We start from the raw sequence: 18,693 nt of genomic DNA, 5'->3' as shown, positions 1-18,693 counted from the left end.
GAGGAGATAATAGTTGGGCTGAACCGCTTTGTGTAGCCTTGGGCTTATGTCATCGTTTAGGATTTTATACCAAAGTAACCAAAAAAAACACAAATCCCATCAATTTAGAATTTAATTACCTGCTTTATCGTGAGTTATTGATATTATCATTTGTGTCACTTTTTAATTCCAAATACTTATTTTACATATATTATATTTAAGTGTATTTGCATGTTTCTGAATATCTCACTCGCCTTTTTCCTATATCGTTTATTCCTCTTTTCTATCCAACTCGCCTTTCTCGCTCCTCTGTCCCTATATATCTATATTTTTAAAATTTGTCTGAAATTTCAATTATATGTATTCAGTGTGATTCGCATGTATCTAGGTCTCTCACTCACTATTCTCCTTGTCACCCACATCGTATTTCAGAATGTATCTAGCTAGTAGTAAAAATACACATATGATGCTTAAAATCTTATAAAAAATATTAAATAATGAGATATTATATAATTATTTCAAATTATAGAAAAAAATAGTAAATATGGGTACAATGTTATGTTTGATTGATAGTTTTTCTTTTTCAAAAATAAATTAGGAAATAATATTTTGATGAAACTCAGAGCTCCGTCATTTTTACTCTCCTTGATCTCTATGCATTTCTTTATTTGGAACTCAAATAAATATAACTTAAATTGTGAAAATTTTAATACGATTCATCAATATATTCTAACATGTTAATTTTGGTAAAATAAAGCATAAAATTATATCAGGTTTATCTCAATTTTAAAATATATATATATACATTTTTCAGCTTTTTGTTCTATACTTTAAATCATAACAATTAATCATTCGTTCATCACATACCACATAAGTAGTTGAACAGATAATTAATTTAGGATATAACATGAAGACATTGATTTAATACAAAATATTTAGTCAAGTATATAGTGTAAGTACTTCAAATGACTCACGCGTTGAAAAGCAAAACAGTTATATCCCAAAAAAAAAAAAATCTGCCGACAAGATTATGGTAATCAAATTTATATTTTTGGTAATAACACAAATTTGATAATATCCAATTATCCATTTATGCATTTTACACAGATATTTTGAAAATTGAAACTGTATAAACAATTTCTTTTCCTTTTCTTTTAAAAAAAATGTTTTGTTTTCTTTGGTAATGTATATACATCATAGGAATTAGGAAAAACATTTTTGACCCTCTAAAGCTGGAGTGTCAGTCTCACATTGGTTAAAAGTTAGTATTTTCTGAATTCTTGATTCCTCAGATCTAGGAATAGTCTTTTCAACACATGAGAAAGAAGAAAGAAACTGCAGATCCCAGATTTTAGACATTTAGAGATAACAAGGAGAAAAATTAACAAAACCCCAGAAGCAAAAAAACAATCTTTTTGTTTGATTAGAGTGTAGAGAGGGATTTAGATATTGAGAAATACAGAGAAGATGGGTATCCAAGAAAATGGGAATGGGGGTGTTTTGAAGTATAAGAGGATGGATTCTGATGGAATGGAAGAGGATGTTGCTGTATTATGTGAAGATAAAAGAAATGATATGAGTAGCAGAAAATATGTTTTGGTTTGTGCCATCTTTGCTTCACTTAATTCTGTGCTTCTTGGATATGGTTGGTATATCTACTTCTTCTCCTAATGAATAGTGCTTATTTTCTTGTCCTTTGCTGTTCCATTCATTTATCTGTTCTTTCCCATCTTTACATTAATTCTTTGTTTTACCATTGGTTTGTCTGTCTTCTTGATATATCTTTTAATTAGAGGGACAAGATTCATTTATGTTATGGATTAGGATTCTGTTTCTGCATCATATTTTTCTTTAATGTCATCATAAAGCACCAAGAGTTTAGTGGATTTTGTTTACTTTTAAATTCCACCTATAAAAGAATCTTATACATAGTCAAGAACTCCTTCTGAGCTCTTGACAGATCTTGGTCTGGCCTTTCTTTGAAGCCCGCGCATAACGGGAGCTTAGTGCACCAGTACTGCGAAGTTTAGCATTTTGGTCCCACTTCCCTTTAGTTGTTCAGCATAATACCAAATGCTTTTGGCGTAGACCTCTCACGTCAGTGTTTTAGTTGGTTATGTGTTCAATTCAAAGTTAGTATCTAATAGGAATTATTCCCTTTACAGATGTTGGTGTTATGAGTGGAGCTATTATGTTCATTCAGCAAGATTTGAAGATTACTGAAGTACAAGAAGAAGTTCTTGTTGGAATCTTGAGCATAGTTTCACTTTTGGGGAGTTTAGCAGGAGGAAGAACTTCAGATGCCATCGGCAGGAAGTGGACCATGGCTTTTGCAGCCGTTGTGTTTCAATCTGGAGCTCTTATAATGACTCTTGCTCCTAACTTCAAGGTGTTAATGATAGGCAGACTTTTGGCTGGAATTGGTATTGGTTTTGGAGTTATGATTGCACCTGTTTATATCGCAGAGATATCACCCACGGTTGCTAGAGGGTCTTTCACTTCCTTCCCTGAGATATTCATCAATCTAGGAATTCTCTTAGGTTATGTTTCGAATTATGCCTTTTCTGGTTTATCCCCTCATATAAACTGGAGAGTCATGCTTGGTGTGGGGATTCTTCCCTCAATTTTTATTGGTATCGCGCTATTTGTCATTCCAGAATCTCCAAGGTGGTTGGTGATGAAAAATCGGATAGATGAAGCAAGATTAGTCCTACTTAAAACTAATGAAAATGCTAATGAAGTGGAAGAGAGGCTAGCAGAAATTCAGCAAGCTGCAGGACATGTTAATGCTGAGAAGTATGAAGAGAAAGCAGTGTGGCGTGAACTGCTAAATCCTTCACCTGGAGTTAGAAGAATGCTGATTACAGGTTGTGGTATTCAGTGCTTTCAACAGGTCACAGGTATCGATGCAACAGTGTATTACAGTCCAACAATTTTTAAGGATGCAGGAATTAAGGGCAACACTCAGCTCCTAGCTGCAACTGTTGCTGTTGGATTCACAAAAACAATATTCATTTTGATAGCCATATTTCTTATTGACAAAGTTGGTAGGAAACCTTTGTTATATGTCAGCACAATTGGTATGACTACTTGTCTGTTTGGCCTTGGCCTCACACTTTCTCTACTGGGTAATGGTTCAGTTGGTATCAAGCTGGCAATATTATGTGTGTGTGGAAATGTAGCGTTCTTTTCCGTGGGGATTGGACCAATTTGTTGGGTCTTGACATCTGAAATCTTCCCTCTGAGACTTCGAGCTCAAGCATCAGCTCTTGGTGCAGTAGGGAGCAGGGTCAGTAGTGGTGTCGTTGCAATGTCTTTCCTCTCCGTATCTCGTACGATTACAGTAGGAGGAACGTTTTTCGTGTTTGCTGCTATATCAGCTCTCTCTGTTGCTTTTGTTCATAAATGTGTTCCAGAAACAAAGGGAAAATCATTGGAAGAAATTGAAATGATGTTCCAGAATGATACGCCACAACAAGGTGGTGAAATGGAGCTTGAAGATGTCAAACATCTAATGCAGACACAATGAAAGATGCATATTAATCAGAGTTTTAGCAGCAGTGAGAAGAAAATTGGCATTTGCTCCTTGGGAGCTTATACAACTTTCAAGCTCCATAATATCTGTGAACTGTGGAGAATCAATTGCATTATACAATAACATAAAGTGATAAACAAAACAAAAGCTTTATATCTTTTGTCATTAGGGATGAGGCTTTCTTATATCTTGATGACATTGAAATTCGATATCTAGAAACTTAGAAGCAATACATAGATTTTGTTCTTCATCCTTGTAATAACAACAGATCAGTGATGGTGAATATATGTATATAGGTTCCACTTGATATTCCAGAGACTTTTGCTGGACCATTATTTCCTTCTTCTGTTTACCCTTTTTTTTCCTTTTTAATAATCAAGGAATCCCTGATCAATGCCATGGGTGGTGGTTTATGATCATGGCATTGATCAAACCTGTGCCAAGTGCCTAACCCATGCATCACGCACTACTCTCTTATCACTAGAACAGTGCCATGGGTGGTGGTTTATGATACCTGTTTCATCTTTTTTTTCTTTTAGTCTTTGATAAAACTTGCAGAAATCAGAAGGTTCTGTCATGTATAGGATGAATAACTGTAAAGGAATAAAAGTTATTAAATGCTAAATAGCAAGTCAAACATTTTGGTCAGTCTTCAATGGAAAATGAATTAAATGATATGCCTCTTTTTTTTTTCTTCTATAATGTTCATCCTTTTCTAAGGTATTTAGAGAATGATACTAGCAATTATTTTGAGCATTCTGGAGAAATTGAGTTGGGAGTACACTAAAAGATAGACCTGAAAGTGAAATCTCTTAAAGGACCACATGCACTACATAGTGCAGAAAACAAAGAAAAGGACTGGTCATCAAAGTTCCACCAGCTAAACATTAATTACCTTTTTTTGGTCCTGTAAGTTGGTAAATATCTAGATTTTGTCACTCCAAATACACCAATTTGATCAGCAATGCAACTGGAGAAAGTGAGTGAAAAACGGGTAAAAAAACAAAAGTAGATTGGCCCAAGTGTGGCGTAGCATCTACTCAAAAGGCAGCAACCATGTGCAGCATATGCATTTCCTAAGAAACTTAACAAACACTGCTTTCAATCTCAAATTCAGCAAGCTTAGGGAAGTTTATGTAGCCATCGACCGCTAGATAAAATATTAGTTGATAGTATTTACATTCTTTTTTGTGTTGAAAGCAGAGAGTAGAGAATCACCACCTCCCCCACCAAAAGGGAGAATAAAATAGAAGACAATAATTGAAGTGTTAAGCACCAAGCCTACCGTTCTAGAAACATAAATCACAGAGAATAATTCTCCTGGCCTCTTCAGAGAATCTCAGTTTAATGACATTATTCTAGTCTTGAAAGGACAATATGAAGATCATCACAGGATAAAAATTCAGTTATAAGTAATGTAGATAATGAAAGCTTGTAATCAGTGCCACAAAAATTAACAGATATGAGGAGCAGTGAAGGAGCGCAGAGTCAAAAATGTCTGGTTGTCATTTTACTTTAATTAACAGATATGAGGACTGATGACTGATGAAAGAAATTTCCAAGTATTCTTCATGTTAATCCTGTTTCAAGTCAACAAAACATTTGTGCACCAAGTAAGGAGATTTCACTGAAGGTGGTTGGATCACAACATCTCCATGACTTTTCTGCACAAATTACATTCACATGGAACTAACCAGATAGAATTATGAATTATCAGTGTTAGTACGGTAGTTTATGAATAATTCATAGAATAATTCCAGCAGAAACTTTCTTACTGACCTATTATCATACAGGTAGCACCCTGTCTCTTACAGATTTAGAGGGGAACATTTCACTTGCTTCCCTCGAGCTTTCATGAACAACAATGTGAACGAATTTTGGACCATAATTAAAGTAAGGGCACGAGCTGATCAGTAATAGCTCAACTGTTTATACAATGGATAAGCTAACAGCATCACATTACATATAGTGGTCCTGAATCAATTCACCAGCTGATAGCCGCCCTCCCAACTACTGTTGTAACTTTGATATTAAAGAAAACTGAAGTCTTTGCCAAACCCAAGCAAAAAAAAACAGATATTTATCCAGTTAAATCGTGGGGCCAATAGCATTTCAGTCAATGGGAACTTAGCAATAATTGTGCTTTTCTATCTTTGTATAATTTGTTCAATCACATCGACAATGAAGTAGAATACATGGATCCTGCATTATTTCTGTACCACCTAATTTCTTCAAGACAACCTATGTAATGAGCTTAGGTGGTCCTTTATCCTACAACAATTAATGAAGAATAGAACACGCTGACGCTGATTTTATGTGGTGTATACTTACAACTTTGATGAGTAAGAATTGCAGAAAACACAACAATCTGACATTATATGTTGAATTATGCTTCCTTCTTCAACCTCAAGCTCTCTACTTTGCTTGTTCCAAAGATGCACTGCCAAACTTCCACTCCGAATCTGCTGGAGTTTCAAGAGCAACCATTTCGACTGAGTCTCGTTCCTCGGCCCAAGAAAGAGACTACCAATCCTATTCCAATCAACTGGATAAAAAGCCATTGGGGGCAAAACAGTGAAATTGTATCCATCTCTTCCACTTACCCTTGACACAACCCTTGAAACCAAATAAGGACCATTATGACCCCATTTGTTCCCATCAAATGTAAGTGCAAATTCTTCAATAAACTTGTACAACAAAGGATGCCTCTTATCAAAAATCATTACAGCATTATTTAACCTACTCCAATTTCTTGTTTCAACATCAATAGTTTGAGCCCCAATAACATTCCTTAGCTTCCCAAAACTCTTCAACACTATAACATCAGTATCTAAATAAATCCCACCAAACTTATACAGTAAACCAAGTCTTAACAAATTTGAGAGATTCTGACCTAAAGAAACTTCCCCTGGCTCTATATTGCCCTTCATTAAGTTATCAATCCAGGCTTGAGCAATAGTATTTTTAAACAAGTACATAAAATCAGGTGATATTGCAGTTACCCTTAATCCTTTTTCCAAGAAAGGGTTTAAAACTTGCATTCCTCTTGGAGAATCCATTGAAGTAGACATAATGACCAAACAGCCATTTGGGTGTGCCTTAAACAGACTCTCCACAGCAAACAGTTCCCTTTCACCAAAAGATTCAATGGAAGAAATCCAAGTCATGAAAAATCGAAACTTACAAGAAGAATTGGATGCTTTAGAACCAAAAAACTCCTTCATTCTCATTGAAAACACATCGATTCTGTCCCCTTTCACCAAAGACTTCTTCTTTTTCCTTCTTCTAGGTTGATAAGCCTCTGAATCATATGAAAAACCCACCATGTTTGGATTTTTCCGGGAAATTATCAACTGGCTGTTCGGTTTTACAAGTGGGGTTTCTTCTTTTACTGCATATATCACAGAGGATGAACGTTTAGCTTTAGTAGAATAAGAAACCAACTTTCTTGATTTTCTGGCGACATTTTCAGTTAAAAAACTTGAAATCTCCGGCGAAGAGTTCCCTGGAACAGGGACTTGAACATAGAACACAGTGGAACTGTTGTAAGCTAAGAGAAAAAGCAGAAAACAAGAACCAATTGCATATAAAGACCTCCTCTTAATGACACCATCCATGGTCTTTTCTTGGAAATTAAAAATGTCTCCTTTTTCATTTTCTGAAGCAATTTTCAGCTATGAGAAAGTGATGAAGATGATAGTAGAGGAAGTTGAAGAACATTTTTTCAGTGATGGAGGCGGCAAAAAAAGTGCAGTAAAATTGAAAAAAGATGTTTCTTTTAGTGCTTTTTGGAAATTTTCAGTAGCCAAAAAGATTAGCACTATATGAAAAAAAATGTTCTTGAGTTTTGAGCCCTGTTTTGTATTTTTGTGGAGTAAAGGAGGGAAGGGAGAATGAGAATTAAATGTAGAAGAGTTTGTTGATTGGGGCTATCAACCCAATAGCTTTATGAAAAACTAAACTCTATATTACATTGGTTCCTAACTTCCCTTAACATAATTGGGCAAATTCGCGTTTGTCACGGAGTGTTTTATTATTTTTAACGTAAGTTTTTTTGTGCGAATTTAAATTTAGTTGAATTTTATTGTTGGTATCGAATATCAGGTGGAAAATCAAAAAGAAAAAGGATAAAAGAGTGGTAGGTGGTTGTTAATTTTACGATGCGTTTATTTATGTTCGAGATGGTACTGTTATTTTTATTTTACATTAAGAGTGAAATAATTAATTTCGAGATAACTTGTTCCCTACCAAATAAGTCTTTAAGATTCATTTCTTTTGGAACGGGGATTGAATTATTCTGAATTTATAATTTTTTAAATTAATTTGTTGTATATGAAAAATGAAATAAAATAATTTAAAATTCGATAAGATAAGATGAGATATTCTAAAATTAAGTTTGAAATAAAAATTATATATCGCATTTGATTGATAGTATTCTAAAAATATCGTACTAAATAATCTAGAATGAGTAATTTCTTTTTAGCTATGGGCGCTGGAGCATTTTATTTCCAATTAAATATGAACAAAGTTAATTTCCTTTCACTCTTTAGTTTTATTTTATTATCACAATGAAAACCTGCTGCTATTATTTTTGGGCATTCACCGAATAAAATTCTCACTCTTATAAATAGCTTGCAAATTATATTAAAAAAGTAATTTATGATAAATAAATTTAATGTAATAAACTCGATTTAAAAAAGCAAATTATTTAATTTCGATAACAAAGAGTTCCAAACGTATTTCTTTACTCTTTATGGTCGAGCAAGAGCAATTTGCAGTTTTGACTCTTTCCCTCCAAAGTGATTCTGTTATCAAATTTATGGTAAAGTGTTATTTAAGTAAAATATTTAATAAAGAAGTGGTTAAATAGTGTGTTAATAATATATCTAGATTAAATTATTAAATGTCCACCTTAAGTAGTACTCTCTCAGTCCGAAAATATTTGTCATGTTGCGTTTATAGAAAATCAATTTGACTAATTTCAAAGATAAATTAGATCACATTAATTCGATATTTTAAACAAAAAAATTAGATATTCTAAAACTATATGAAAAGTACTATAGATGACAATTTTTTGCATATTAATATGATAAAAAAATGCATCTTAAAATGTTAGTCAAAATTTTTATAATTTGACTCTAAAAATAAAAACCATGACAAATAATACTGGACGGAGTGAGTAGTATTATTAGTTTTCTGAGTTACCATTTTGGAAGAAAGAGGTGGTGCACAGTATAATTAAATGATTGAATTACCCTACATTTCATTTTTAAAAAAAAACACACCAAAACAGTACTAATTTGATCTATTAGTGTAGATAAGTAATTTCTTTAATTTGATCAATCAAAAAACTTACGTTTAGCACTAATTCAGCCTTTAAAAAGTATAAATAATTAAATTTACAATAATGATGTTTACTTACCGGATACAAAGTAGATTCATTAAAGGAAATTAGCGCCCTTAATTTTTTTGAAGCTATTTTTAAGATATTATATTATATACATATATATATATATATATATAGGATTGAAATTATTGTTGTTTACCTAACTTTCTTTAAGTTCAATTAAAAATTTCAAATGCTACAAAATTTTACAACAAATAGGATGAAATTGTACGGTAGTAATATAATATAGCCAGTAATCAGTATACTTCTGTTAAATACTTTACTTATTGCTACTAATCTTTTAGCTCACAGTTAATTAATTAATTGGTCATTACATGGTGAAGCTGTGTATTTTAATAAATCATGGCTAAATCACTCTCCCCTTTAAACAATAATTAATACATTGACAATCATGACAAGATAACAAAAAAACGTTTAGAGACCATAATTTCTTTTAGCGATGATATTTATTATAATAAAAATATTTAATAATAATTGAGTTAATATTCTTACATTCATTAGCAATATATATATATATATATATATATATATATATAAATTAATGGTTATAAATATTCCTATTTATTATTAATGTTCAATATAATTTGAGAATTATATCATTGTCGCGTGTCGGTAAATCATTTATATTGTTATAGAGAAATTACACATATATATAAATAAAAAAAAAGGAAAAGAGAATCGAATGGTAGTATGTATATATTAGTAAAATTGTTATCTTATAGGCCTCTATTCTTAGGTACTTGTTATTTTTATTAACACAATTTACGCATGTACTAAATAGTAATATTTCTCACTAAAAGTCTAAAATTCAAGAACAACGAAATCGCTAAAAATATTATCTTTGCATGGAATTAGAATCTTGTCCAATAGTCATAAAAAATTACTATGATAATTATGTCTCAGCATTATTAAATTTGTATTTACTTTACCAAAGTTCATTTACTATACACTTTAAGATTCTAAAGTTAATCAATCTCAATATATATGTAAAAAAATAAGATTGTTACTCACTATTTAATAGTATCTTAATAGCTCAATTCATTGAATACCTGAACTTTTTCACCTGGCTAAGGATTAATTTGCACATGTAATCTCCTTTCCGTAGAAGGCTAAATGTTGTAATAATAATAGACTAATCAAAATTGAGAAATAACCAAACATTAATAATTTAGAAATATATAATTGTGATTCACTCGACTAATCTAAATTTTCGTTGATACACATAGTATTATGATGCTCCCTTTAAACTTTTTAAACTTTTTAAATTTTTTTTCATGATTCAATATTGACCAATATTTACATCTTATTTACTTACGACAAACTATCTATAGCTAACACCTATTAATTGATTTTAATTATGAGCAAATCGAGGGGTTTAGGTATAAAATGAGATCATAGATGTGTAGTGACATTATTCTTTAATTAAAACTCCACCAAACAAAAATCATGTTACACGATTTTTCTTTCGAAAAATCACAAAATAAAATATGATTTTGACTAATAGGGAAAAAAAATATGATTATGATTTAACTGCCTGATAGACAATTTATTGCTATATTTATTTCAATTATATATGTTCACCTTTTGACATACTGTTGTGTATAAAAATTGTGGTACCATTGGGTACTAGAGAACCGTTAATAAAATTAGAAAGAAATAATTTCGTTAATCTATTTTGATGATTAGAAGGAAAAGAAAAGCAAGAAAAACGCTTCATTACATGAATTTGCGATAGAAATACTATGAAATTTAATTTCATAGGATAGAATTCTCATTTTCAACTTAATCAATCATAATCGATATTAATATGAGATTGAAGTTTTCTTTCGTAACTTTCAAAACTTCTTCGTAATGAGATATTTTGTTCATTTAATATCTCTTTGATGTCTTTTACATGACTTGTGTTTTTTCTAGTGTTATCTCTAGGAAAAAGAAAGTGATTTCTTATAAGGTACTCACCAAGACGAATCTCATGGAGATGGAACATAATTGTAAATAAATAAAAATTATTATCGATAAATACTTGTGATTTTATATGTATTTTATCAGGTAAAGTTGATTTCAATTTACATTTCATCATGATAAATTCATATAATTTGATTGTCACTTAATTTTCTTAATAGGTGAATCAAAATGTGGAAAAGCAAAATTGATTCCCATGTTCAATCATTTTTGCCAAATTGTTTTCACCAGAAACTATGATATCCCAAAAAATCGAAGAGCTCAGTGCGACTTTTTGTAAGCGTAAAGGGAGGTAAATACTCGAAATATTGTTAATAATAAAGAGTGCTCTTCTCAGTAAAGCTTAAAAGACCCCTGGTAAACCAGGTCTTTGCTATAGAAGCATAAATTCAAGAAAAGTCTTAACATATTTTAATATAGCAGTAACTGTACTCTTAATTCACAGCTAGTACATGAATCCCCAGTAACAACAGTTCATTTGGCTAAACAACAAAAGCAGTAAATCTTAAAGGAGTCCTCTCCTTCTCTTGTAGTCACTAACACTTAAAGTTAGTGCATGTCTTCTCCCATCGTTCTCCGGAACGCTACATCCAACAGTTGCTTCTATCCTCTGTTTGCGAGCCATAAATCCTGCTTGGCCTCCTTGAGACCCTCCAAACTTCTGAAGCACAGCCAACGAGATAGGCAGATCGAAATCATGTAGCGTATTTGATTCTGTTCCTTGATCTACAGGAGCATTTGTGTCCACCAACTTCCCAGCGCCTGCTGCAGCCTGCAAGGCTGCTGCTGTAGCTGCCATTCCTCCGTCAGCAGTTCCACCAGCCCCATTGTTATCTTCAGCTGCCAATGCTGCTGCTGCAGCAGCTTCACCATTGGATGCACCTTTTGCAAAATAATTTGTAGACCTAGTCCACCTTCTAGAGAAGGGATCATACCCAGCCTCACCAGCTTTTAACAGTTGATTCACTGGTCTGAGTTCTGATGCATTTTTGAAATTCTCAACCCTATTCTTCCGGTTCATCTCAGCCAGCCTGCGGGCCTTGTCATCTTTCTCTTGAACCTTCCTGCTATCCTCCAGTTCCTGCAGTCTTGCCTTAATCCTCTCCACTTCTGCTTCGTCATTCTTCATTTTGGCCACTTCCATATCCCTTCTCAAACGATCCTTCTCAGCAGCAACATTAAGTGGCCTCCATGTTGCAGATTTTTTCTGCTGCAACATCTGCTTTACAGTGTCAGCAGAGTAAACAAATGTGTTAGATTTCTGTATGGCCTCTTTTTTTTCCAACACATCTTGCTTACTAGGCATACGACCACCACTTCGTTCTACTTCCCTTACCCACTGATCAAACTCATCCCTCAGAGGAGGAGAGTCTGAAACCATAGCCATCTGCCACCTAGCAGCAGAGTTTTCATTGCCCCAAACAACATTTAGAAATTTGGATGTGGTTTTATTTTCTAGCTTGTATTGTCGATTGGGATCTGAAGCATCAACATTGCGGACCACACATAGCCTATAGATAGGACCAGACCTTGACCTCCCAATGCCAACTCTTACGAAGCAACCCACAATTAACTCATCAAAGAAGGGCTCCATAAACCATTTTGCCAGTTTTGAACGACGAATAGAGATTTCTTTTATATCCTCAAATGTTGGCAACTGTGACTCCGGTGATGACTTGTCATCATCACTGTCATCCATTCCATCATCAGCTGATGAATCTCCCTCATTACTATGTGAATCACTTTCTCCCCTGGTAGGACTGCTACCTAGGGATGCAGCTGTAAAACTTCTACGTTTGATAGGTGAATAACCCCTGCTTCCAGAACCTTTTCTAGCTGCATCCCTCAGCTTGAATTGACCCTCGGGATCCTGCTGCTGTCTTGCTCGTTTTGCTCGTATCTCATTCAATGCATCATCTCTGTCAGCTGCCCTATCCAAAGCTCTTGTTGATGAGCGCATGCCACGAGAATGTGAAGGAGGTGAGCTCTGTTTCCTTGGTTGGGCCCGATCCTTGATCATTTTGTCATGCAGACTCCTGTCAGATTTCTTTGCTGCACGATCAGTCAATATCATTTCCCTTTCCAGTTCAGTCATCTGAGCAAGCTTTTGCCGGTCATCATCGTCCTTGTAAAGATCACTGCCAATAGAATCATCATCACTCTCATTGCCATAACCATCTCCATCATTACCTTCTCCATGGCTGCTATGATCATCATCTCTTTCTTGAGGGTCCAATCTCTTCTTGAGAGGAACTTGTGAACCAGAAAGCTTTCGACCTGAATACCCACGACCATCATCAGAGTCATCATCCCTGGAATCACTTCCATCATCAGAATATGAACTCTTGTGATGTCTTTTAGATGAATGAGGTGGACGATTCCTTCCACCAGTATTTGTTCTACCAGCAGCCTCCAACAGTAAATCAGTTAACTCTTCTTCCATGGTCTTCTATTCCACTCAGCCACTTGCTGAATATCAACAAATTCAAAAACCACGCAAAAATCAACAATTTTGACAAATTATAAACACAACAACAATCAATGTGACTATAAACCGAAAGGAGAACCACAAAACCACCAAATAAGGAAATATAAAACTCTCAGTCAAAACTCAAAAACAATTTGCTGAACGACAACTTCAAAAAAATCAGCAATTTCGACAAATTGTAAACACAACATCAATCAATTTGACTATAAAACGAAAGGAGAACAACAAAACCACCAAACAAGGAAACATAAAACTCTCAGTCAAAACTCAAAAACATCAAATACAAACCCTAAGTCTGGATACAGAATAAAATAGAACAGCAGAATTAAACTATCCCAATGAGCAAAAAATCAGGTAAACATTGATTCAGATCCATTCAACTCTTTCAATCATTATAAAATTTCAAATTTCTGTTCAATCAAGCAAAAATTTTACCATTAACATAATCGCCAAAGGAATAACAGAAATGAAAACAAGTTTGCCGGAGAGAAGAATTAGATACATACAATTGATCTCGCCGATGAGGAGTTCGCCGGAGAGAAATGAAAAAAAGAACAAATTAGGGCACAGCAGAAAATATCCGTTTGGGTTAAGATCCACTTTTTTTATTTTTAATTGACATCAGAAAGAAATTGGGCTTGGGCTATTTCCTTTGAGTAATAAATTTTGTAAATAACTGTACTTTGGTATCTAATTACAATCATAGCGATAATTTGGATAATTATCAAATATTTTAATAGTTTTAAGTTGTTATAATACAAAATAAAATAAAAATATTTAATGATGAAGCTTCGAACTTAAAATAAAATTTAATAGGATTGATTAGCCAAATGAGACCTCAAAGATGCTACTTTTTACGAAAAAATAATCTAACAAAATGTTTAAGTAACTATCGAAAATCTAGTGATATTATTCTACTTTTTATACATCTCATAAGATTGATTAGCTTCTATGTCCTCTCGTAAAAACATCATGTCGAATACTGTTATAATTTTGTTGAATTATTTTAGTTAATGAAATTATAAAATTATATGATTTGTCAGAAAATGGCATAATAATTACTTTTTCTTTTGTATAACAGGATTATTAGTTACTCGTTGGATTTATTCAGAACACTTTTCACTAAGCGATTTATATGAATCATTAATTTTCTTTTCATGGAATTTCTCCTTAAATTGCATAAATTTTATATTTCAAAAAAATATTTTAATTTTAACTAAAATAAGTGGACCAAGTGTCATTTTGATCCAATGCTTTGGTATTTCAGAATTTTAACTGAAATACACCAATCTAAATTATTGTTACATGCTCGTAAATTGAATTGATTAATAATGCACGTAAATATGATGATATTGGGCTATGTAGCCTTTTTATGTGGATTATTTTTAAAACCAAACTTTATTAATGTGAAGGTTTAGTATTTTTTCAAAGGGAATAATAAAAATTGGCCTCATATTCGCGATTTGTGCAAAATATTTCAGATATGAATTATGTAATTGATTACTATAATAAGTCATTTCTAGTTATAGAGCTAACAAAAGATGCTTTTTTAAAAAAAAAAAAAAAGAGTTATAGTATGGAATAAAAAATTCAAACCAGTTCATTCATTATAAACTATAGTTATATATGTCTCGTTTCTTTTAAAGAAATAATAATAGTATAAGTTTTGGCGATGTGTCCAAAATTTACATTGCTCTATCAAGTTTTGGTTGTGAACGATTGACTATTTCTTTTATCTTACTTTAAAAACAGTCATTGCTTCTTAAATTTCTCGTCGATTTTTCACTTTATAAGTGTAGAAAATTTACGTTATTTAATATCTTTTTGCTTATATGCGTATTAAATTCACTTAAATGAAAATATATGTAGTAATAATTTCTTTATCCTACAAAATATTCAAACGAAATAATTTTCTTATCTTCATTATCACTGATTTCAAAAGAAAACTTCATCAGCGTGTATGATTTCTTTTTACATTGCTAGCTAATAGTAATTTCTTTATCTTACAAATATTGCACAATAACATACAAAATATTTATAACAAAATAGGGTTTCACATCTACTTGCATGCAAAATTAATTTAAAAAGCATGTTCTTTTCAAAAATAAAAAAAGTTATATTATTGAATTAAAAGATTATAAACATCTTGCTCATGTAATATTTGAATACGTATCCATGATTCACATTGCTCTATGAAATTTTGATTATTAATGTTTGGCTATTTCTACTCAATTAAATGAAAAATTAGTAGTATTTTCATATCCTACAAATATTTCAGATTATATAATTTATTTCTCTCTCTATATACGTATTTCAAAATTAATTTTTGTCAATATGTAAAGCTTCTTGTATTGTGAGAATAATTCTTAGGAACTAGCGTTTACAATAAAGCTTGGAGTAGTTTTCTTTATTCTATGTTTATAATAAATTAAGCTTAAGATATTAAGTATTTATAATAAAATTGGATTTCACATTCATAGTTTGCGCAAAATTATATAAAATATGAATTCGTAGTAGGTGATAGTTACTTCAATGAATTATTTTTATGGACATGCTAGACTGACCAAAAATATTATTATTATTATAATTTAGAAAAACTCATGTAATGGAATTAAGAATTCAAAACATTTTGCTATATTATAATCATATACTTTCACATTTTTCAATGTAAGTATATTTTTTTTTAAAAAAGTAATAATACATGTTGTTAGTGTCTAAAAAAAGTTCAAACTTTTGAAAAAATAGATAAAAGAATAATACATAAGAGAAAACTTTTGAGGATGACTAGAACACCAAAAATTAATTTCTTAATTTTTCAAAATTGTATCATCAAAACGAATCATGAATGAACATGTAAAAATGTCAAACTTGACTAACTATTGAATTTGGGCAATATATCAACACTGTGAATATAGAGTTTAAATTATTTTCTTGACATGTTTGAAACTTATTTAGAATAAAAATAGAGAAAAGACATAAATACACCATCAAAGTTGTCCCATATTTTCATAAAGACACCTAAACTAAGTGTCCTATCACCATACTAAACAACTATATATTATTGTAAATGGGTCATTTTTACCTATTCTCTCGTCTACATCGTGCGCGTGTTACTCACTCCCTAAGATAGAATTAACCCAACCCGATCCTTATCTTTTGAAGAAAAGTCGTCTATGTTCTCTTCTCATCACCCATCACCAGATTAGGTAAAGAACTGGGAACATCCATGGAAAAGCCAAAGCCCTTAAAAACACACACCCACTTAATAAGACAAGAAGCCTCTCTGATAAGTGAATGCAAGTGAAACGACATCATTTTTATTGGGAATCTCCCTTTGTCTTTGTCAGGTATATCCATTACATCATTTATTAAATTCAACAGAATGGTGCTCGTTCTCACCATTGTGTCGATAATAATAATCTTCTGGTTAGAGCTTGTGTTCTCATTTTAAAGTATGGAAAGCAAACCCAAAATCGAGTGCATTGGTCGTCTCATCCCATTGTTCATTACCTTCTTAAACGAATTCCTTGCCTGGCTTGCCTTCACGGCATTCTCCTTAGCTTGTTGCAGCAAACCGTTCCTCGCTTCTAGTTTCTGCCTCATTAATTGTGATTCTTCAAGAACCGTCGCATGGGATAGGGCCACAACCACCTGATCAGCAACTACTTCCACTATCTCCATCTCATTATGGCTTCAATCATCATTTGCACTCGGAATAACCAAAACTAAAATAGCATAACGAGTGTCAACCAACTCAAGCGTCACACCTTTGAAATCCGAAGCAACATAGTTCTTGCTATGAAAATCAAAATATTAGGGCTACCACATCTATTTTGGGTTTAAATTGGGGAAGATGACATAAATTAATTAAATAATTAATAATAAAGAAAGGAAATGACATGTGGCACTTTTAAACTGGTCAATGAAAGTGAAAACTGGTACATGACGCGCCTAACGTGAGTATAAACAACCCAGACGAGGGAATGGGTAAAAATGACCCATTTACAACGATATATAGTTGTTTAGTGGGGTGATAGGACACTTTGAAAGTTTAGGTGCCTTTATGCAAATATGGGACAACTTCGATGGTGTAGTTATATCTTTTCTCATAAAAGTAAGATGATGTAACTTCACACGGATCAAATTAATTTTTCTTTTCTCTTCTGGTTTATGTCTTTCTTTTTTGGATACCAAATCATTTTTCCAACAAACACAAAGGGAATTTTCTAAATTTATGTGAGAAGAAAAGGAAAGTATATATAAAATTTAGATGATGGGTTTGATTAAATTGGCTTTTCAATTTTCTTGATTTGCTAGGAGTAAGTTTTACGAGTATAAAAATTAAAGTATTTTGGGATGAAAACGATTATTAGCATTTAGCATTGTAAAATGGTTTTTGATTTCTTTTAGAACCTCATGCAAATTCTATACTGCCATAATTTCAAAAAAGAAAATTCTTTTTTTTTAATGAGTGATGTAGCAATTAATGAGTTGAATTTTAAAATTTGCAAATGGATTATGAATTCATCAAGTATAAATGCGAGTCGAAGAGAATTTAACATAAAAATCAGAGAAAAGATGAGGGAGATATTCAAAAGGGAAAAAAAAACAGCACAATTAAAACATTTTTCCTTAGCTATTACTATCATCTGAGGCGTTTCAAGCTCTTGAAGGACAATTTCGCCTATCATATATTGTTTGTTTGCACGTTGAGCATTTGCGAGCGAGTATACTTTTGGAAATATCCATTTCATTATGTATACGAGTGATTTATTTACGCTCACTTTTCGTACATATTTTTTATTTGCTATCATAAAAAAGGAACTATCGGGCCTATACGCTTCAGTGTCAAGTTGACTGATTTTTTCGAAGTAAGTTTTTTTTAGCTATGCATGCTGAATTTCGGTGTCATATTCTCCCATGCTTTGATACTTAATTTGGACAAATTTTTTTATTGCATTAGGACACGGAATGTGGTATGATTATTATTTACCCCATTGACATATTTCTCGTGATGTATTTATAATGTGCTTATTATCACAACAGTTGTGATGCATATATGTCTGCTATCTTTGAATAACAGAGTACACTCTCGCTATCTTTTAATGTAGAAGCTTAACTACTTTATGCATTTGCTTCTTTAAATTGAACAACATGTCTTTTCAATATAAATAGCACCATTCATGAAATTTTGTGATTCACGTCAAGTACGTTGTGACATATATTCATTGTACGTATCACGCAAGATATCTTTACCATCTGGAAGATGATTAGATAAGAAAAGAAATTTTCATGAGAATGAAACTCGGGCCTACAAATATA

At 32.3% G+C, this 18,693-nt stretch overlaps 3 protein-coding genes across 4 annotated transcripts; 1 reads left to right on the top strand and 2 right to left on the bottom strand.

The window, feature by feature from the left end:
- The first annotated feature begins 1,102 nt into the window (after positions 1-1,102).
- LOC107010966 (probable polyol transporter 4) lies at positions 1,103-3,849 on the top strand. Of its 2 annotated transcripts, none has more exons than XM_015210247.2 (2): positions 1,103-1,624; positions 2,145-3,849. In XM_015210247.2, the coding sequence occupies exons 1-2, from the start codon at positions 1,447-1,449 to the stop codon at positions 3,506-3,508; spliced, it is 1,542 nt and encodes a 513-aa protein (XP_015065733.1). In that variant the 5' UTR covers positions 1,103-1,446; the 3' UTR covers positions 3,509-3,849. The 2 variants fall into 2 exon arrangements, with proteins under 2 accessions (XP_015065733.1, XP_027770399.1); XM_027914598.1 differs by having other exon boundaries at positions 1,497-1,628.
- Positions 3,850-5,217: 1,368 nt separating this feature from the next.
- On the bottom strand, positions 5,218-7,473 carry LOC107010967 (lactosylceramide 4-alpha-galactosyltransferase). The gene has a single exon (XM_015210249.2). The coding sequence runs from the start codon at positions 7,129-7,131 to the stop codon at positions 5,842-5,844; it is 1,290 nt and encodes a 429-aa protein (XP_015065735.1). The 5' UTR covers positions 7,132-7,473; the 3' UTR covers positions 5,218-5,841.
- Positions 7,474-11,213: 3,740 nt separating this feature from the next.
- Positions 11,214-14,006, bottom strand: LOC107010965 (protein RTF1 homolog). Its single transcript, XM_015210245.2, has 2 exons — positions 13,878-14,006; positions 11,214-13,352 (listed from the first exon to the last, which is right to left on the bottom strand). The coding sequence occupies exon 2, from the start codon at positions 13,324-13,326 to the stop codon at positions 11,389-11,391; it is 1,938 nt and encodes a 645-aa protein (XP_015065731.1). The 5' UTR covers positions 13,327-13,352; positions 13,878-14,006; the 3' UTR covers positions 11,214-11,388.
- Positions 14,007-18,693: the final 4,687 nt, after the last annotated feature.

This window comes from Solanum pennellii, chromosome 2 (assembly GCF_001406875.1).
Source record: "Solanum pennellii chromosome 2, SPENNV200".
NCBI classification, from domain to species: Eukaryota; Viridiplantae; Streptophyta; class Magnoliopsida; order Solanales; family Solanaceae; genus Solanum; species Solanum pennellii.
Note: the sequence above shows the minus strand (reverse complement) of the source record. Positions and strands in the feature narration are given on the sequence as shown.

Bases quoted from the DNA above. Each gene is read 5' to 3' on its own strand.
- LOC107010966 (XM_015210247.2), top strand. From the start codon at position 1,447: ATGGGTATCCAAGAAAATGGGAATGGGGGTGTTTTGAAGTATAAGAGG. The intron at 1,625-2,144 runs GTTGGTATATCT...TTCCCTTTACAG, and splicing joins TTCTGTGCTTCTTGGATATG to ATGTTGGTGTTATGAGTGGA.
- LOC107010965 (XM_015210245.2), bottom strand. From the start codon at position 13,326: ATGGAAGAAGAGTTAACTGATTTACTGTTGGAGGCTGCTGGTAGAACA.
- LOC107010967 (XM_015210249.2), bottom strand. From the start codon at position 7,131: ATGGATGGTGTCATTAAGAGGAGGTCTTTATATGCAATTGGTTCTTGT.